A 19,263-nucleotide genomic window follows, 5' to 3' on the forward strand; every position below is an offset into this window, starting at 1 on the left:
TTTGTAGTAATGTGTGGGCTTTCTTAAAATTTCTCATAAATAGCTGTTTTATTGTTGTTACATATATCATATTACATCATATTTTACATTTATCATATTACATTTTGTAATATGACCATTTGTGGCAGTTACCAGGGGACTAAGTAACACCATTAGTTTTTCCAGCGTAACTGCTTGGAGCTACAGGCCAGTAGCTTTGTGAAAAAGGGTCCAAGGTAACTGATTATTACAGAGTGTTCATTCTGGCAAACATGAGATCATGCAAAAATGGCAGGAGATCAGCATGAATGAACAAAGAGTTCCTGACAAAACTCAGACGTAACGGAGGTGTGCAGAAGGTGGAAGAAGGGACAGGTAACCTAGGAGGAATACAGTTGTGCTGTCTGAGCATATGGGGACATTAGGATAGTCAAAGCCCATCTGGAATTAAATCTGCCGAGGGATGTCAAAGACAACAAGGAGGGCTTGTAAATAGGTGACAAAAGGAAGACTAGGGAAGGTATGCATCCACTGCTGAATGGGGCAGAAGCCTTGGTGATGCAGGATGTGGGAAGGCTGGGGTATTGAATGTTGTCTTTGTCTCAGTCTTTACTAGCAAGACCAGACTCAGGAATCATAGGATTGCTCAGGTTGGAAAAGACCTTAAAGATCATCAGGTCCAACTGCAGCCTGAATGTACATGTACTACCTGAACTCTAACAACCCACTGCTAAATCATGTCCCTGAGCACTGCATCCGAATGGTTTTTAAACACATCCAGGGATGGTGACTCAACCACCTTCCTGGGCAGCCTATGCCAGTCTCAGGCTCTGGAGGACAGGGGAACGTCTGGAGAAAACTAAAGCCAACTCTTGATGGAAAAGAGCCTGTCAAGAAGACACCTAGATGAACATAAGTCCATGTCCTTCCATCAGAGGACCCTAAAAACTTGACTATAGGCCAATCAGACTTGCCTTCATCCTTAGAAAGTGGAGCGACTAATTCCAGAAACCATTTCCAGGTACAGGGAAGTCATCAAAAGTACTTAGCTCAGATTTAACAATAGGAAGTCATGCTTGGCTGACTTGATAATCTTCTTTGATAAAATAACAATTTTAGTAAACAAGAGGAGAGCAGTGAATATAATCTACCTTAACTTCAGAAGGCTTTTCAACACTTGTCTCCTTTAAGATCCTCATAAAGAAGCTGATGAAGCATGGGCTGGAGTAGATAATGAGATGAACTTAAAACTATCTGAATGGTTAAGTCCAAAACATGGTAATCAGTGGCACAAAGTCTTAGCTGAAGGCCAGTAACCAGTGGTGTACCCAAGAGGTCAGTCTCTTTAACACCTTCCTTAATGGTCTGGATTATGTGACAGTGTACCTTTAGAAAGTTTGCTGGAGGCACAAAACTGAGAGAAGTGGCTGATATGCCAGAGAGATGTGATGCCACCCAGAAAGATGGAAACAGGGCTGGATAGATGTGCTGACAGGTACCTCACAAAGTTCAGCAGTGGGAATTGCAAAGTCCTGCACTTGGGAAGGAATAATCCATGCACCAGTACATGCTGGGAGCTGCCTAGCTGGAAAGCAGAAAGGGACCTGACAGTCATGTCCAGTTGAACATGAGCCAGCTGTGTGCCTTGGTGGCAAGAAAGGCAGTCAGCATACTGGGCTTCAGTCGGTGGAGTATTGCCAGCAAGCTGGGGGAGATCATTTTTCTCTACACTGTCACCACTGAGGGCCCCACCTGGAGTTCTGTGTTCAGTGGTACACAGTGCCAGGACTAGAGATAATGAGCATGAACTGAAACACAGGAGGTTCTGTTTGAGCATAAGAACATTTTTCCACTTGTGTAGGTGTCTGGCTACTGGCACACGTTGCTCAAAGATGTGGTGGAGTATCTCATTAGAGATACTCAAAAGCTGTCTAGATATGCTCTGGGCAACCTAGTGGTTGTCCCTGCTTTAGCAGCCATGTGTGGCTGTCTGACCTGTAGCAGTTCCGACTAACCACAGCTATTCTGTGATGCCTGGTATTGCACTTTCAAAAGTTCTGACATCCAAGGAGCACAGTTTTGCATTGTGTCTACTGTTGTGAGCTATAGCACCTGTGCTGAAAAGTAACTTCATAAACTGAAGCAGGGAAAATGATGCTTCAGGCATGTTAGTTTTACACAGATCTTCCTGATCTGGCTGACCCTTCCGGGCCTTTATGCCTTATCCTTTGAAAATGCAGTGGCAGCTTGTGCTGGATCTCTGGTGTGGAAATTTGATGCTTCTTTTGGATTAATGTAGGCTTTGAAAAGAGAAAAACTCCATGCAGTGCAGAATCTTGCCTTCTAAACTACTAAATCTGCTGCTGTTCTGCATAGTGTCAATATTTGTGTTTGTGGCTTGCATTTGTCTTTTAAATAATAATGTGTAATTTGCTAAAGATAATTGAATTACATGAAAGTAGCTGGGTTTGGGACACATTTGACCTCTTGTAGGCTGAAAGTCATGTTGTAATCACTTTTATTGCCATTCAGTTTGGTGTTATAAAATGTTCTAATCTTATTGTTCCACATCATTACAAGGTTGAACTAAAGATTCTGGAACAAGTATTTCTTAATCAACCATAAAAATGACTCAGATCTCAACTCTTTAAATCTACACAGATACACTTTTTCAGTGACCATGTGAAGGTATGGGATTTATTAAATTTCAAAGCATGATTCAGCCTAGAGTATGGTGTGAAGACAAGGACTCGCTTGCAACAGAAACAAATAAATCCTGTCTCTTCATCTTTCTCATTTTGACATAGGGAGATTGTTGACTTTGTTGAATTGCTTTTAATTACTTTGAAATGTTAACACAGGTAAATTAAATTCACTGGTGTCAGGAATAGTTTAATATTGAATTTTGTCAATAAACATTATCTCAGTGGTGGTTTCCAGGTATTTATTTTTGATTTATTTATTAATTACAAACACTTCTACAAGTTCAAAATTCAATATGGTACCAATTCTTCTATTTCTGATTAGTAAAAACAGCCATGCTGGGTATTACATGCCTTATTTGTAGAAGAATTTTAATCCATAATGAGCATAAAGTAAGAGCATTGGAGGATGCTAGCAGTTGCCCAAAGTATTGATACCAAATATGAAACTGCATTGAGACTTTTGGGAAGGCAGTCTGTATTTTTCCTTACTGAAGCTTACCAGAGGAAAAAATACGTTAATCTTCTAGAATTAAGCTTTTAGAATTTCATGGTATATAATAATAACCAGCTCTGCCATCTGACAAACAACATTGTCAGAGAGTCTTTTTAGGAGAAACATTTTTATTCTGTGGAAAATGGAAGATGCTTACAAAATCAGACACTGGCATTTATGCCCTGTGGAGGAAAAGGAAAATCTTAGCTATCAGTTTGTGAAGTGAGAGGTGATTATACACTAGATGTATTTTGAAGGCACATTTATTTGGGTTAGCTTTGTGCATCCCAACACAGTATTTTGCACTTGATAACATCTTTCCATGTGGTTGCATTTCTGTTCTGATTTCAAACATCTGGTCTTCAGCAACAGCAATAGCACTCCAGAAAATAAATGTCCAGGTCCCCCTTTTAGCCTTTAGGGAGTTTCTGATACGACAAGGGCATCTGTAGTGTTAATTTTCAAAATGCCAAGAAATAATTGAAAACAACAGATACATCAGACTGAAGTTTTAATTTCTGCTTTAAATTGTGTATGTTGGGACAGTACAGATTGGAAAATATTTGGTTAAGACAATTTGATGAAAGATAAATCCTTTATTTAGTGTTTTATTTTAGTATAATCCTCCTGGGTAATAGGATAGATCTGATCTTCATCTTTTATCATAAAAATACGTAACTGTCACTGTCCTCTTCCTCCTTCCTGCAGCATGCTCACATGCTTACAAGTATTTCTGGGATACAAGAATATGTTGGATATACTCCCCAAAGTTTGAGCCAACTTGTACTTGTAAAGAAATATCTTTTGATTCAGTTTCCAGAATTAAATGCTGTCTCTGCCAAAGCTAAGGAAGACTGAAAGTTCTAAATTTCATTTCTTTGGCTCTTTCATTCTGTACCACTAAGTTATTGTTCAGTAGTCACTGGTGTGCAAAAATCAAATTTTTTTGGATTCACTTATCACAGTAGATGCAACTTAAAATGAAATTTAGTATATGAGGACTAAATGTTAATCTTCCTGTTCTATTTGAAATGTAGTGTAGTATTGTCCTCTGCTCATCATCTATTTGATTTTTCCGTAAAATACTGAGGTATTTATAAGATCTGATTAGATAACATGAAAGTTTAAGCTCTTCAGGTGTTTATTCTGTTTAACAGTGGCTTTTAATCTTTAAAAGCCTTGTACAGTTTTCATGGTAATAATAATGCTTAGGAGAACAGTGCTTGCTGTCCCTAAGAATAAAGGGCAAATGGTTAAGAAATTAAATTATATTAGTCCTGCTTGAATGAGTGATTATTTTTAATTTGGAATGCAATTTGTTGATATCAAAGGAATAGGCTGCACTTAATACTACTGGGTATAGTTCATTAGTGAGAATTTTAAGTGAGGCACACAACTTTTTACTTTATTTTACTGCTTGATCCGAAGAAAGGCAGTAGTAATGTTTTTTTTTACTGAGATAAAATTTCTAAGAGTGAAAGCCAAACTAAGTTTATTAATGGACTTGTTGTGTGGATATCAATTTGTAAAGCTGATGTGAAGATACTTTTGATATTCTGAGGACCTTTGTAAACATGGTTACAGTCTGTAGAAAAATTGCTTTCAATATGAAAAATAGCAAATGCCTGGAGTGTTTTGCTATGTAGGAATACAGTTTGCATGTACAAGTCAAGTAATAGTGCTTCCAACGTGTTAAAAATATTTTTGGTTGTTACATCCTTTTTGTCTTGAAAGTACAATTCATTTGGCCACCTCTAAATGTTTCTAATTAAAATAAATTTGTGTTGAGGTGCAGTGAGGATTTTGAGCTATCTATTCCTTAGAAGAAAGTTTGGCAACTTTGGGGACTGGAAATGGGCTGTTTCCTTGACAGGAGCCCCCTGCTGAAGGAAAGCAAGCATGCTGAACAGAACCATGTTGGAGGTCATTGAGGTCTCTGAAAGGCAGCCTGTACTGATGTGTGCTGATCCAGCACGCAGTTAAAGCAGGTTTACATCCGTGTTGTACTTCGAGGAAGTTCCAAGAAATATTTTCATTGCAAAGCTGGGTCGAGGGAATAGGTATGTGGTAATAGACTTCAACATCTGATAAAGTAGAAACAACTTGTGATATGAGCAGTTACTTGTGCTGTTGTCTGGGAACTGAGGCTGGGTGGAGGCCAGCTCTGGAGATTTTTTCTTCTTTTTAAAATAGCTGTCTTTCAGCAATGCTAATTCACCAAAATTTAATTAAGTCAAACAATTCTACATTCTTTTATTAACTCATAACCTATGTGCTTGTTTTTCAGTAAACCTGATATGTCTCGATTGAGGTTGGCTGCAGGTAGTGCTATTGTGAAGCTGGCACAAGAACCCTGTTACCATGAAATCATCACCTTGGAACAGTACCAGCTGTGTGCACTAGCCATAAATGTAAGGAAGTTGGGTGTGATGTGTGGGATATTGGCAAATATCTGTGTGTATGTGATGCTTGTTGCATATACTTCTGCTAATCTGTATTTATGAAAAATCGTTGGGTTTGACATGAATTTCTTTTTTCTAGTTCGTAATCCTGAAAATTGATTTTTGAGTGAGAATTAGATATGTTGGACTGCAGTGACAACACAGATCATTGTTTCTTGATAGATGGGTAGAATGCATTTGGAACATGGAGATCTGTGAAGGTCATTGGTGTGTTTTAAATTGCAGAAGAGTTAGGAGCAATTTCGCCTTTGAGATTGAAGTAGCAGAAGGGAAATATCTTTCAAATTATAAGTGAAGACTTAGAATTTCTCTCCGTTCCTGTTTTTAAAGTTTTGTAAATTTTACAGTAATTGATTGACCTTTGTATTTGTTTACCAAAGTTTAGATTTTAAGCTCTTTCAGGACAGAAATTCTATGTTTACTGATCCATGAGGCACCTAATGGATTATGAATAATTATAAATAACTTTTCTAGATATTCTTGAGTTTTTCTGCCATTTTCGTCCTCCTTTTAGGCTGTTGAGTTCAGGTCCTCAGGTGCAGAGGATCTACACTTCAAGATGATCTATGTGGGAAATAATACAATCTGTATATGTGTTTTTCAAATATTTGCAAATATAAGATTATGCAAAGTACTAAAATTAATTTACTGGTGGTAGACACCTACCAACAGTAAGCTATTAGAACAGTGTGTAATCCTTTTTGTCACTAGCAAGTCTGACCACAGATTAGGGCACTCGGGTGATGTTGAGGCCAACTGGTATTTTGTAACTTAATATACTGCAAATTTTCTTTAAGTGGACAGATCAAGAAGCAGATAAAACAAAAGGAAAAGCTTAATTTTTAAGGTTTGCTGCGGTTGCATTTGTTCTACTGTATTTCTGTGCTTGATATTTAATGAATCTTTTTTTTTTTGAGAGAGAGAGAGAGAGAATACCACATTCTCTAATGTGGAATTACTTGAGTGTAGAATGCATAATTAAATGCCGTTGCCCGTTGCTTTAATGTTTCAGTGACTTTATGATGATTAAGTGCACATAGTTTTAGTCCTTTTAGAATAAGTGATGTATGTATTTCCCAAGCCTGTAATCTCCCCAGCAGCCAAGTTCTTTGTTTTACAGAACAAACTGACACGTCGGCAAAGCTTCATGTTGAAAGAGAGTAGAAAAATGGCGTTGACTACTTCAGTATTCAAAAGTTTTTCAGATCAGATTTAAGATTTTAAGATAAGCTGTTGAAAATACAATTTTAGTTGTTTTGAGAACAAATATTTTTTGTTATTTAAGGTACATTAAAGATATCAAAAGCAAAAAGAACCATTAACAACAAAAAAAAAAAAAGAAGGAAAAAACAAAACAGCAAACAAACTTGCAGAGATTCTTTCATAATCTCAGTCTGAGGGAGTTTTAATTAGTTAAGCAAGTCTGTCAGTTTTCATGAATCAGTGTTATTTCTTAGGGAGAGACATAAGCAGCTTTGCAAATACCTTTTTTTTTTTAAAAAAAAAAGAGTATTAGAATTAAATTCAGAGAATAAGCAGATAAAATTGGGCTTATGTGTGATTTGTAGTGGTATACTGGGGAAATAATGGTAGAGCTTGACTGATTTTGGTCCCTCTTCCTCTCAGTGAACTTGTGTACTGAGCTGAACTTATCAGAATAACTTGTAAGTTATTCTTGATATTGGGATATAAAGGAATAAAAATATTTCAAATTTCATCTCACAATGGCATCAGTAACGAAGAACCATACCTTACATTAAGTCTAATCTAAGAGGGATTTACTTCTTTGTCATAGCAGCTGGACAGAAGTCTGTTCTAAGATTTCTAAGGACTTTAGACATAAGTAATATTAACGAATGGGAGAAGAGGGCTCCACCTCCATAGCCTTCTGCTAAGGGGTGGATTTACTATGGAGGCAGGCCATACACAGATGCAACAGACCTTGAGTATGGCTTACAGGTGGAGTTTCCAGTTTGGGTTGCTGCTGCTTCATCAGTCCACTCTGGCATTTGGAGGCCTTTTAAAAATCTTAATGTATACATATATTTACTTCATTTGCAAATTCAGAGGTTGGGTGTTACCAGTGACTACATCTTTGTCTCTGCTCTTCCTGTTGGCTGATATCTGGAAACTCTCTAAATTTCTAAGCTGTCATTTAACCTAATAGGTATTTATTTCTGTTAATGTTTTTTCTTCATATTTAGAGATAACAAATCTTTTTCCTCTTGATCATTTTTGCTGGGATAAATAAGTTTATAATACGTTTTCCTGTGCATTTTCCACACAGCATCTTTTAAGTTTTTGGCCTTGAATGGTCCTGATGTTTGTAGGTTGTTTTCATAAAGAGAATTTTGAAGTTAATATCTCCTCTGGGAATACATGGCTTAATAAATCATAAGAGTACACTTGCTCCCCTTATTTTTTTACTTAGTGTTCATTGACAGCTGTTGGTCACAAATTATACTCTTCTGTGGTCAGTCATGGTTCATAGGTTTCTAAATTATGATGGAAATGTTTGGTAGTCTCTTAAGCATGTGACCTTTAGTTCTGTTAAGTATTACTCTACTTCCAATGCTAATGACTTGATGAAGATTTGTGAAATTGCAATAATAAAATCAATAGTGGTTACTTATGATTAAACAATGTTTCAGTGCAGGCCTTTACCTTTGGCCACACAAACTGAGTGGTCCCATTATAAGCAATTTCTGTGCCTCTGTTCTGTGCCAAGTCAGGCCTTGGATCCTGAGTGTGGCATCTTTCTCCACAGTCTGAGACATAACTTTCTTCCTTGCCTTCAGGGAAACTGCAACTGATTAATTCAATTTAATTGTTTTGAATTGGTATTAAAAAAAAAAAACAACACCCAAGTATTTGTACAGTTTCTACATTTCTGTGGGGCCAGGATCTGAACTTGATTTTGACATTCATTCAGCTTTCTGTGTTTTATTTCACACTCAATATTAATTTTAGTAAGGCTCACTGTTTGCTTTTTTGTTTTGTTTTTAATAGGATGAATGTTACCAAGTGAGACAAATATTTGCTCAGAAACTCCACAAAGGGCTTTCTAGACTACGGCTGCCACTAGAATATATGGCTATTTGTGCACTGTGTGCAAAAGATCCAGTGAAAGAGAGAAGAGCTCACGCTAGGCAGTGCCTTGTGAAGAACATAAATGTCAGAAGGGAGTATCTGAAGCAACATGCAGCAGTTAGTGGTAAGAGAATAGATGTCACTTTTTGGTATGAGTGCTAGAATTCAAGCTTAATGTTAATGCACTGTGGAAATATTTTCTCTTTTAATGCACTGAATTGCTGTAAATTTTTAAGTTTTACTCACAGGTCTCTGATGAAAACTGAAAACAGAGTTCAGATTTTCTTTTGCACTTAAACAGGCATGAGTGAGATCTTTCAGTTTCTTTAAGACTTCTGTTAATGCTTACGCCTAAGTATTGGAAGTGCAGCTGTTTTTCAAAAGCAGATCTGTATTGTTTGAATGTAATGGTTAATTATGTTTTAGTTGACGTAGCAATAATTAATTTTACTGAAGTAATTAATAATATGCAACCTTAGTGACATTTTAAAAGCTGCACTCAATTAACAGTCTTTGAGCTGCTGTACCAAGTAGCTTCTTATCTTGTCTTCTGCTGGCAAAAGGCTGTATTTGTAGGCACTTCAGGATGAGTTCATCTAATTCTTTTCTTCCCAGTAACAGGCTGCTTTGAAGTTATTATGGTCTAATGTTAGCTATTCTTCTCTTAAAATCATTCCTTGTCCCTTTTGACTATACAGATGACCGTATTGTATGTGTGTGTTTGGTTACGCTGGTACACAGATGTATGATAACATCGACCTTTCTGAAGAGCTCATGACATTTTGAGGAAGTGTCTTTGAGAGTTTTATTTCTTTAGAGGATTACTGATTGTTCTCAGCTCTGACATTTGTGAAATGCTGTGGATTTTTTTTGTCTTGGGGTACACCTGTTTTGTGAATCTGTTCTTATGGATGCTGTCAGATAACGGATTTCATTCTGCATTTATGAATCACAGATTTTATTAGCCGTGTCAGTCTGTGTGCTTCAGTCCCATTAGACTTACATCAGACAATAAGTCTGCAGAGAAATCCTTTTGTATGCTGTTAATTAAACTTGGGGGGGAAGCCAGAACATTTTCTCTCTCCTCAATAATAGGTAAAAAAGAAAACTACATTCAGCAGAAGCCTCTAAGTCATCCTCGGATTATTCCTCTTGAAAGCTTGAACGATCTTGCAAAATCATTTCAGTTATGGAGGAGGAAATATAATAGTTCTCATATAACAAAACATAATTGCTGATTTCCTAGTTGTACTGAGATAGATACTGCAGAGTTACTATGGCAAAGTCATTAGAAGCAATAACGTGAAGCCTTGGTGTGTGAGACGTCTTGAATTCAGCAGGACCTCAAAGTGTGACTGGCAGGTTTTTTTTTCTTGCTGAAAAAAACTTACCTTGAGTGATTCCACTGAATGAATTTACACTGTAACCCAGAAGAACTTCTAATGAGCTATAGCTGATTAGCTGATGATAGCTGCAGGATTTTTGGGGGGTCACATTGCTGATTCTGTGATTCTCACATCTACCAGTCTAAGATTTTAACAAACAAAAAGTCTTGAACTGTGTATTTCTTACAGAATTATTACTGCAGATGAAACCCACTTCTGATAAGATCACACTGCTTAGATGTGTACTTCTCACACTTGTTACTGGCTGTGCAGTAGCTCTTGCTAGTAATGACCCTAGGATGTACTTAGAAAAGCATCCACAAAAAGCTAAAGATGAGAATCTGCTTCTTTCGAAACACAGTTAGTTTTGTGGATCTACAAGCCTGGTGATTTTGTAATATGCTTCTTCTTGAAAACTTGATAAAAGGTGATGAGGGAATTGGGAAATTCGGGAGGGTATCTCAGCATTTGTTAAAAAGCTCAAGAGAAATGTACAAAGAACTGGTACCAGGCATAAAATTGCCACTTTGCTCCAAGACTGCAAGGCTGGGAGTTGCACTGAGGTCTCTGTGTTCTCTAAGTGGTGTTCACAGTGGCACAGAAGATGCTCGTTTGACTGTGTATCTACATATCACCAATTCTATCTCTGTATAGACTTGTCCTGCATAGGAATCTTTGCTTTCTACTTTTGGACTTGTACCTGCGAGTCAGCAAGTGGAAAAGTTATAACAGTAAATCTTGATTTAAAAAACAACAACAAAAAAAGTTTCTTAACTTCCCATGGATGTGGATCTGGGGCACATTCTTGTTTCAAGTGCTTGTAGTTTATGTCCATGAAGCCATCCTGCCTTTTAGGTAGTCTTTGTTTTCTCTTTAGAGATGAACAAAGATTGTGTTAATACTATTTCTGTAATAATAAGGATTAAATATCATATGTTTCAATTTATCCTTTTTCTTTTTTAAACGAATCTGTTTAGTTTGTTTTGCAGGCTCAGTTGATACTATTGCTGTAGTTACATTAGCAGGTGTACAAGGCAAGAAGTTATTGAAACTGTGTCACTAAGCCTTCTATTTAAGTTCAAAATCAACTTTGTATTGCCTTGGACACATATGGAAGCCAGTTTTGCTAGTGTTCTGAAATTGTAATTGTTTTTAGTTCCTTGTCACCTCTTTGTTTTTCTTACTTAGCTGATGACTGAAATGCAGGACAGTGCTTGATGGAGAGGAGGATGTTTAAAACGTTAATATTTGAGTGTCTCTAGGAACATGTTACAATCTGCTTTGCAAAGTACACTGGATTTCAGTTACATAAATATGCCTTAAAATACAAAGAAATAGATGTCTTTATTTTTTCAAGCTTCATTATGACTTACATTGGGTGGTGTAATTACTCTCTATTTTTTAACTGGATCAGCTGCAACAGCTGTGTGAAGGTGTATCCGTGGAACTCGGCAGCGCTCTCTTCTGTGGGCCTTCATAAATTTTGAATGTTTTCCTTGTCATTGTGACTGAATCCAAATAGTTTATGAAGCCTGTGCAGCACCTTCCTTAATCTATCTCATTTGTAATGATCTGCATAGTGTAAGTTTTTACTTTTGCATAGCAATTATTTATTTAGTCTACATCCCTAATTTGGGATAGTTAAAGCTTCCTGAAGGAAGATTTTCCAGATATGGTCATGTCTTTCATGACCTTCTACTTGCTCAAAAATGTGATTAGATATTTCCATAAGTGGAGCCAGGAATTCCTCCCCTTCCTTCATATGTTCATTCAAATGTTTATACTGTGTATTTGCATGGGCTGCAAGCATTGAGATGCTTTTAATGTACTAATACACAGAATACTAGCATGCCTCGCCTGTTGTCCTGCCTGATGCACAGGACATAGCTTTAATAACTTAAATGTGCTGCATTCAGTTGTTCAGTCATATGAGGCTGGAGAAGGCAGTGTTTTTCTGTACGTCTTTCTGCCATCATTACCCTTTTTCTTTCTGTTTATCAAACTTTTGAAATGCTGAAACTCCTACGTGGTTGGCTCGGGAATTTTTTACCCTATGGAAGGTGTTCTTTGTCATTGGGACTGTCAAAGGGTCTTTGGTAGTAGTCCTTATTCTTTTACCTCCTGAGTAAGTTGGTCCATCTGATTATTGTAATGTGGAAGACTTCTGTGGCAATTAGACTGCAAAGTCTCATAACTCTCGTTTTCTTTTTTTCCTTTTTCCTTTTTCCTTTTTCCTTTTTCCTTTTTCCTCCCCTCCCCTCTCCTTCTTCTTTTTTTTTTTTTTTTTTTTTTTTCAGAAAACACATTTTTCTACTCTCTTGACTTCTTTACTGCAGTATATAAAAAGTAATAGCTTACTCTGCAGTTGTGCTGGTCTCAGATGCTGCAGTTAACATGGATTTTGTGATTGATCATCATCTGCTTTTCAGAGTCTTTTAGAATAATGGTTTTGAACCAAGGAAAAGACTTGGGTGTAAAGGGAACTGCAGCTGATTTTCAAGATATCTAGGAAATATCAGTCCCTGGAACATGGTTAAAATCTCAGGTTTTGTATTTATGAAACATCTACACGTCAACAATTAGACAGATATTAACAAAAACCTCACAAGGAAATGATAGATGCACGTGCCTGTACTTATGCTTTATGTTAGTGTATGCTGACTCTTTTTGCTCTTTCCTTTGCAGTAGAAAATATTTCAGGAAAATGTATTTCTTGAGATGCAGTATTTTAATGCATCTTTCTTTTGCTTTTCAGAGAAACTGTTGTCGCTTCTACCAGAGTATGTTGTTCCTTACACAATACATCTTCTAGCTCATGACCCAGATTATGTCAAAGTCCAGGACATCGAGCAACTAAAGGACATTAAAGAGTAGGACTGTCTTTAATGCTGTTATTTCTGAGAATTGTAGTAATCAAATTTTATTCTAAGTAGAATTTTAATTTAATGAGTTATGTTGATACATTGTCCAGTACATGTAACAGTGGCAGTTATTACTGTGAAACACTGTGGGGAAAATGGTGTATGTGCTTATTTAGTGCTCTTTGGCACCCTATAGAATACCTGCACCTTCTGCTCATCCTGACCTTCATTTCTTCTTTCTAATGAATTGGTTTCCTGGAGATTTGTAATACTAATAAAACTTCAGTAAACCACTTTGTAAGTGTGACTTTTTTGACAGTAGTATTTTTATTCATGTCTTTGCTCATGAGGAGTACTACCTTTCTCCTTAGGTGTTTGTGGTTCATACTGGAAATATTGATGGCTAAAAATGAGAACAACAGTCATGCATTTATCAGAAAAATGGTAGAAAATATTAAGCAGACTAAAGATGCTCAAGGACCAGATGATGCAAAAATGAATGAAGTAGGTGACACTTTTTATTGGTAACTACGTTTAATTTTGACATTGCTCTGGAAATTGGCTACTTTTGTTTACACACCAACTTGAAGATGTCTTTTGCTACAGTTGTATAGAGGACGTGTTGTTTTACATAGTGAGTATGTTATTGCAGTTGAGATGTCAGACATGGTGACAGATGTCTTGTTTCAATAGGACATAACAGTTTGACATCATTCTGTTTCAATCTCAGCAACATTATTGAATGCTACCTTTAGATGTATTTAAGCAATAAGTTTTACTCTTTTAAATCATCCCATAATGTGAAAGAGTAAGAAAAATACATTCATGAGATGTTTGTATTACGTAGTGAACAGGTCAAACTCTCATCTTGTTGAGGTTTTTGCATCACTTAATATGAGGACTGCACTCAAAGTAATGCCTCCTATTTTATGATGTTGGCCCATGATGACAGAGGCAGATGTTGGTGGTATGGCAATAGAGGTTGAACCTTCTCACCAATATGCCTTTAAATGTTGTTGCCATGTGACAGATGGCAGCAGAGGGGCAGACTGACAAAAAGGCATTCAGTGTGGAAGTACGTATGAAGAAAAGGCGTCATTGAATTCCTCCATGTAGAAAAATTGGCAGCCTCTGACATTCATTGACACTTGCCGACCATTCATGGAGATGAGCTCACAGTGGATGTGAGCACAGCGAGGCTGTGGGTGTTGTTCCAGCACTGCTGATGGCATCATGAAAGACAAGTCACATTCTGGATGGCCGTGCCGATTTTTGTGAGCATGGAATGCTGGCCAAAATATATAGCCAGTGGAAGTTGCTGTGCTTTTGAAGATGAGAATTTCTCTGTCAAATAGTGTTGCTGTGATCTTTGTATCTGTTGTAGTCTCCATGGAAATAAATAGGAGGCATTAATTTTGGAGTAACCTATGTGACTAAATGTGTCACTTTTTTACTTTTCCCAAAGGATTGGGTTTAACTTTGTCTTTGAAACTGTGACATATGTTAATCTTAAAGTGTAGAAAGATCATGGAAGCCAGCTTTCTTTATCTGCTGGGTGTACAGTAGTTTTCTGCTTCTGTGTTTTAGAACTTGGTGATATACTGTTTAATATGGATGCTGCTGTTAAATATTCTTTTTGACTCAGACCCCTTATAATCCTCTCCTCGAAAGAATATTTTCGTCAGACTTTGAAATGCCCTTCTGATTTGTCATTTTTACTTTTTATTGTTTATTACTTACAGAAACTCTACACAGTCTGTGATGTAGCAATGAATATCATTATGTCAAAGAGTACAACATACAGTTTGGAATCCCCTAAAGATCCTGTACTTCCAGCACGATATTTTACTCAACCTGACAAGGTAGACCTTGGAGTTTAATTTTTCTTGAGATAAGTCTATTTAAATCTTCAGTAGTTGTACTGCAAGAGTTCTGTAGATCTTGTAGAATTCTCTGTATTATAATTAGTTGAAGATATGTGTTTATGTTCTTGTAAGTATTTATGTTTACACGCATTTTTCTGCCTTTGTAATTTTTTTAGGAGATGTTGTAGTTCAGGTTTGAAATTTCAAAATTATAAATGATGTAATGAAAATCTCTTCCAGTACTACTTCCAAAATGTTTATATCTTGTTCACTGATTTTTTTTTTTTTTTTTTTTTTTTTTTGTTCTTTCTTTATAGAATTTTAGTAACACCAAAAATTATCTTCCTCCAGAAATGAAGTCATTTTTCACTCCTGGAAAGGTGTGTGTTTGTTTGTTTATTTTCAAGGAAATTGATTTGTCTGCTTTACTTTTAAATAAATAACAAAAACAAGACAAAAAAAAAAAAACCAACAGAAGTTAATAATTTAATATTTAGTAAAGGAAAGGACATACTATGGCTTTCATCTGGATTAATGTATCTTGTTCCTGATTACAGGAAAACATTTATCTGCTGCTTTGCTAAAGAAGTGAAAGTGCAGCATCTTCATTAGCCTTAACTTTGCAAATGTGAGCCAGCTACTTTCCAGTAGAGGTAGAATGCAAGTTAGGAAAATATATGTATGATGGTGTCTTTATTTTCAAAGATGAAAGCCAATCTTTCTGATCTAAATATATAAGCACTGTATTGAGTGTGTAAATATTTGAACTCAGTGAGTTAAAAATCACTTTTTATTGGAGATACAAAAGTTCTGAAAAAGAAGTTTTGTCTTTTAGATTTCAGATAGTCAGTTTTAAGTTCTGTCATCCCATGCTTGACAGAATTCTTAACTTCTGTGCCAAGCTCGCTGATAATAAGTTTGCTGTGACAACATTAAAATACAAGTAACATGGTTTTGCTATCATGAAAAATCAGAATGCTTGAGGTTGGGTGGGACCTCTAAAGGTCATCTGGTCCTAAAGTCCCTGTTCTCTCAGCCTTGTTTCAACTGAGAAATGCTCTTGAATCTTCATCATCTTGGTGGCCCTTTGTTGGATTTTCCAGTAGCTCTATATTTCACATGTAGCCTAATTTGAAATTGCTTTTCTAAAGAAGGTTTTATATTTAACTTTCTAGAGACAGGTATTCTAGCACTGTGGCTTTTTCTTTATGCTGTCACCAGCTAGAATCTAATATTGAAATATAGAACGGATCATTCTAAATGTTGTGAAATCTGGGGGATGGTCTTTAATTGCTCACCGCTTCTGTAGGCAGGTGTTTGGATAAAGGTCTATTCTCTGTAGGACTAACTGAATGCTTTCAGCTTTCTCAAAAGTAATTATGAGCTAGAGGTATTTGGCATATCTGAAAGGTAATCCACTTAAGTAACCTGAAGTTCACCATTGTCTGGAAATTTTGGCTCCTAATAAAAGCCTGATGATTTCCAAATCTGTGTATGAATCATTGGAGTCTTCTCTGGAACATTTGCTTTTGAGACCCTCATTCGTTCCAGTTGAAGTTGGTGTGGTTTGCCATTACAGCTAAGCCACTTTAATGGCTTACTTGCTGAAAGTGCTGTGCTACTGCTGCCTCTGTTTTTGCCAGTTGAGATGCTTATCTAATCCAAATGGTGAGCTGCTTCCGGCAGTGACATTTGCAGGAAGCAAACTTTAAAAGAAGTGCTGAAGTGACTTACTGCAAGGTCAGGTGACCGCCCAGTACTACCAGTGAGAAGAGGACAGAGTTATAAGTGTTGAGAAAATAATACTGGTTTTGGTGGCACCTGCCTGTTTGATTGCAAGTCTATCAGCTTCCTTCTTACTTCAGTATTTTAATGTTTATTGTTTTGTGTTGTAATCAAAATTCTGATTGCAGGAAGTGAAATGTGTGAATATTTTAAGTATAGTACATGTTAATATTATCTAAAATGCTTAGTTGAAAATAAAGGAAATATATTTTTGGTTTCAGCCCAAAGCAGCCAATGTTCTTGGAGCGGTTAACAAGCCTCTTTCGTCAGCAGGCAAGCAGTCTCAGTCCAAATCTTCACGAATGGAAACTGTAAGCAATGCCAGCAGCAGTTCAAATCCAAGCTCTCCAGGAAGGATCAAAGGGAGGTTGGTAGACAACAAAGGAGCTTTGATATTTCAAGTATTTGTAATGGAAACTTTGAATATTTCTATAATGCTTTTTATTTGAGAAACAAAGTTATATCGTTTTAAAATGAAGTTGTAATGGCACACTGCATAATGGGAACCACAAATTGAGCTTTTCAACAACAGAAGTAAATTTTCTCTTTAAAAAAAGAAAAGAGAAATGAAGAAAGAAAAAAGATATTCAAGAACCATCAAAAGAGATTAAAATCACATCTACAAGTTTGTTGAAGAAGGAAAAGAGGTTTTCATACATTTTTATTTAGGTCTGCAGATCGTAGGAAATTTGCAAGCTGCTGTAATGTGTTTACATGTCATAGAAATAGAGAACTAGGCCAATATGGTGGCCAATATGGATGTAGTATAATTTCCTCTTCTATGAATCTGTGCTGGACTTCGCAGATAAATGTTTCTGGGGTTTAAATTTTGTGATCATGGAAAGGACATACTGAAATATTAGAGAATTTGTTGTCTCATTAGCTAGCTGTCCATAAAATTTATACATTGTTTTATTTTGATTTTCTAGGTTACAATCTTGGTGTCTTTTATTTAACTGAAGGTCACATTGTTAATTTGTTTCACAGAGAAATTCAGAGATGACACAGTCCCCACATTCATTCAAGACTGAGAGAAAGTTATGTTTTGAACTAAGACTTCTCAGTTGATTCTTCTGTGAATATTTAATATATACTATTAATTTGAAAAGTAGGGCAGTGCTACACAACAAATACTTCACCACTCCATGGCAATTACACAAACTTGTAAGAAGTCATGCAAGTTCATATGCAGAAATGCATTATTGATTAAAGGCAGATTAGAATCCATCTTCTTCATATCCAGTGAAGTGAATCTGAGACTACATGTAGTCTATTTAAAAGAAGTAACGGTGCTGCACTTGCAGCTTATCCTACTCTGTCATCTTCGTGGTCTCCCCAGCTCACTTAAGTAAAATCAGTTAGCATTTCGAGTGGTGACACCAAAGAAGGAAAGCCCACCAGAAGCGATGGTAATGATTCATTATGCATGGTATTTCCCATTCACTATGATTGAATATATTCACACAAGCTTGCATCCGTTAAGGTGATGTATAAAAACTGTCAAAACTTACTGCAGATTTTCTCCTTGTAGAAGAATGTCTTTCTCATACTAGGCAGTGCCCAGTACAGGGAGTTGGTGTATCTAAATGCCACTTGCTTTTTTAATGCGTAGAATAATTATTTACTGTTAGAACTCTGTGCTGTTACTTAATAAAATAAAATTAAAATTGCTTTTTCCAGCTTTGGTGCAGATGAAGAGGAACTTTTGTGTATTATCCACTACTTATGGGTCTCAGTGTTTTACCAATCATTGCCTACTTACAAATGTGTAGAAACTGAAATAAAAGTGGACTTGCTTTTACATATATGCTGCCATAATTAACTAAAGAAAGCTGGGGGATAAACTATCTCTGAAATTTAGATCTGCTGTTCTACCGCACAAACCATACCATAGGAAAGAGCTTTAGTTGATCTGTGGGGATTTTTGGTATGTAAAGGGTATGCAAATGTAAACAGACACAGATCTTTTGTACCTCAGTAAGGCTTTTCTGTTTCAAAAAGATCAGCTGTGTTTTTTTGTTTTTTTTTTTTTAACTGAGATGAACATACTAGCTTGTGGGTGACCCCTTGCCCTTAGATGTTCTTGTTTGTGGTATCCCATGATAGCTGTAATAGTCTGAGTGAAAGGTTCTGCCAGATTGTTCATGGTTTAGGAATAGATTCCTTCTGAAGGTTTTATATATATATATATATATTAATATATATATATTAATTATATATATATTATATATATATATTATTATTTATATAAAATATATTTATATATATTTTATATATATATAAAAAGATTTTTTTTATATGTATATATAAAGATTGCCTGCTATATTATAATAATAAGGAGAACAAATGTTTATTGATTCTAGGCTTGATAGCACTGAAATGGACCACAGTGAAAATGAAGACTTCACACTGAGTTCACCATTACCAGGGAAGAAAACTGATAAAAGGGACGACTCTGATCTTGTAAGGGTGAGCCTTTTGGTTGCGTTACAGATGTTTCATTTTCAGTCACCAAGACATTAAAATAACAATGGATATGCTGATACTTAATATTTTTCTAACGTGAAACTGAGGTAATGTTTTCAATTGGTGAAGGATGTGCTTAGAGATGAAAAACGGAATGAAAAAAAAAGTTCAG

At 36.2% G+C, this 19,263-nt stretch overlaps 1 protein-coding gene across 3 annotated transcripts in view; it reads left to right on the forward strand.

Annotated features, from left to right (window-relative positions):
• PDS5B (PDS5 cohesin associated factor B) overlaps positions 1–19,263 on the forward strand; it is a 103,787-nt gene that overhangs the window by 73,400 nt on the left and 11,124 nt on the right. For 2 of the 3 annotated variants that reach the window (XM_042867717.1, XM_042867719.1), the window contains exons 24-31: positions 5,465–5,588; positions 8,649–8,853; positions 12,870–12,984; positions 13,347–13,479; positions 14,718–14,837; positions 15,158–15,220; positions 16,847–16,992; positions 18,989–19,094. In XM_042867717.1, the coding sequence (XP_042723651.1) occupies positions 5,465–5,588; positions 8,649–8,853; positions 12,870–12,984; positions 13,347–13,479; positions 14,718–14,837; positions 15,158–15,220; positions 16,847–16,992; positions 18,989–19,094 (1,012 nt within the window). The remainder of the gene's footprint in view (positions 1–5,464; positions 5,589–8,648; positions 8,854–12,869; positions 12,985–13,346; positions 13,480–14,717; positions 14,838–15,157; positions 15,221–16,846; positions 16,993–18,988; positions 19,095–19,263) is intronic. The other variant, XM_042867718.1, reaches the window with a different exon arrangement.

Source organism: Lagopus leucura, unplaced genomic scaffold (genome assembly GCF_019238085.1).
Source record: "Lagopus leucura isolate 7727_CA_CO unplaced genomic scaffold, USGS_WTPT01 Super-Scaffold_100001, whole genome shotgun sequence".
Classification (NCBI taxonomy): Eukaryota; Metazoa; Chordata; class Aves; order Galliformes; family Phasianidae; genus Lagopus; species Lagopus leucura.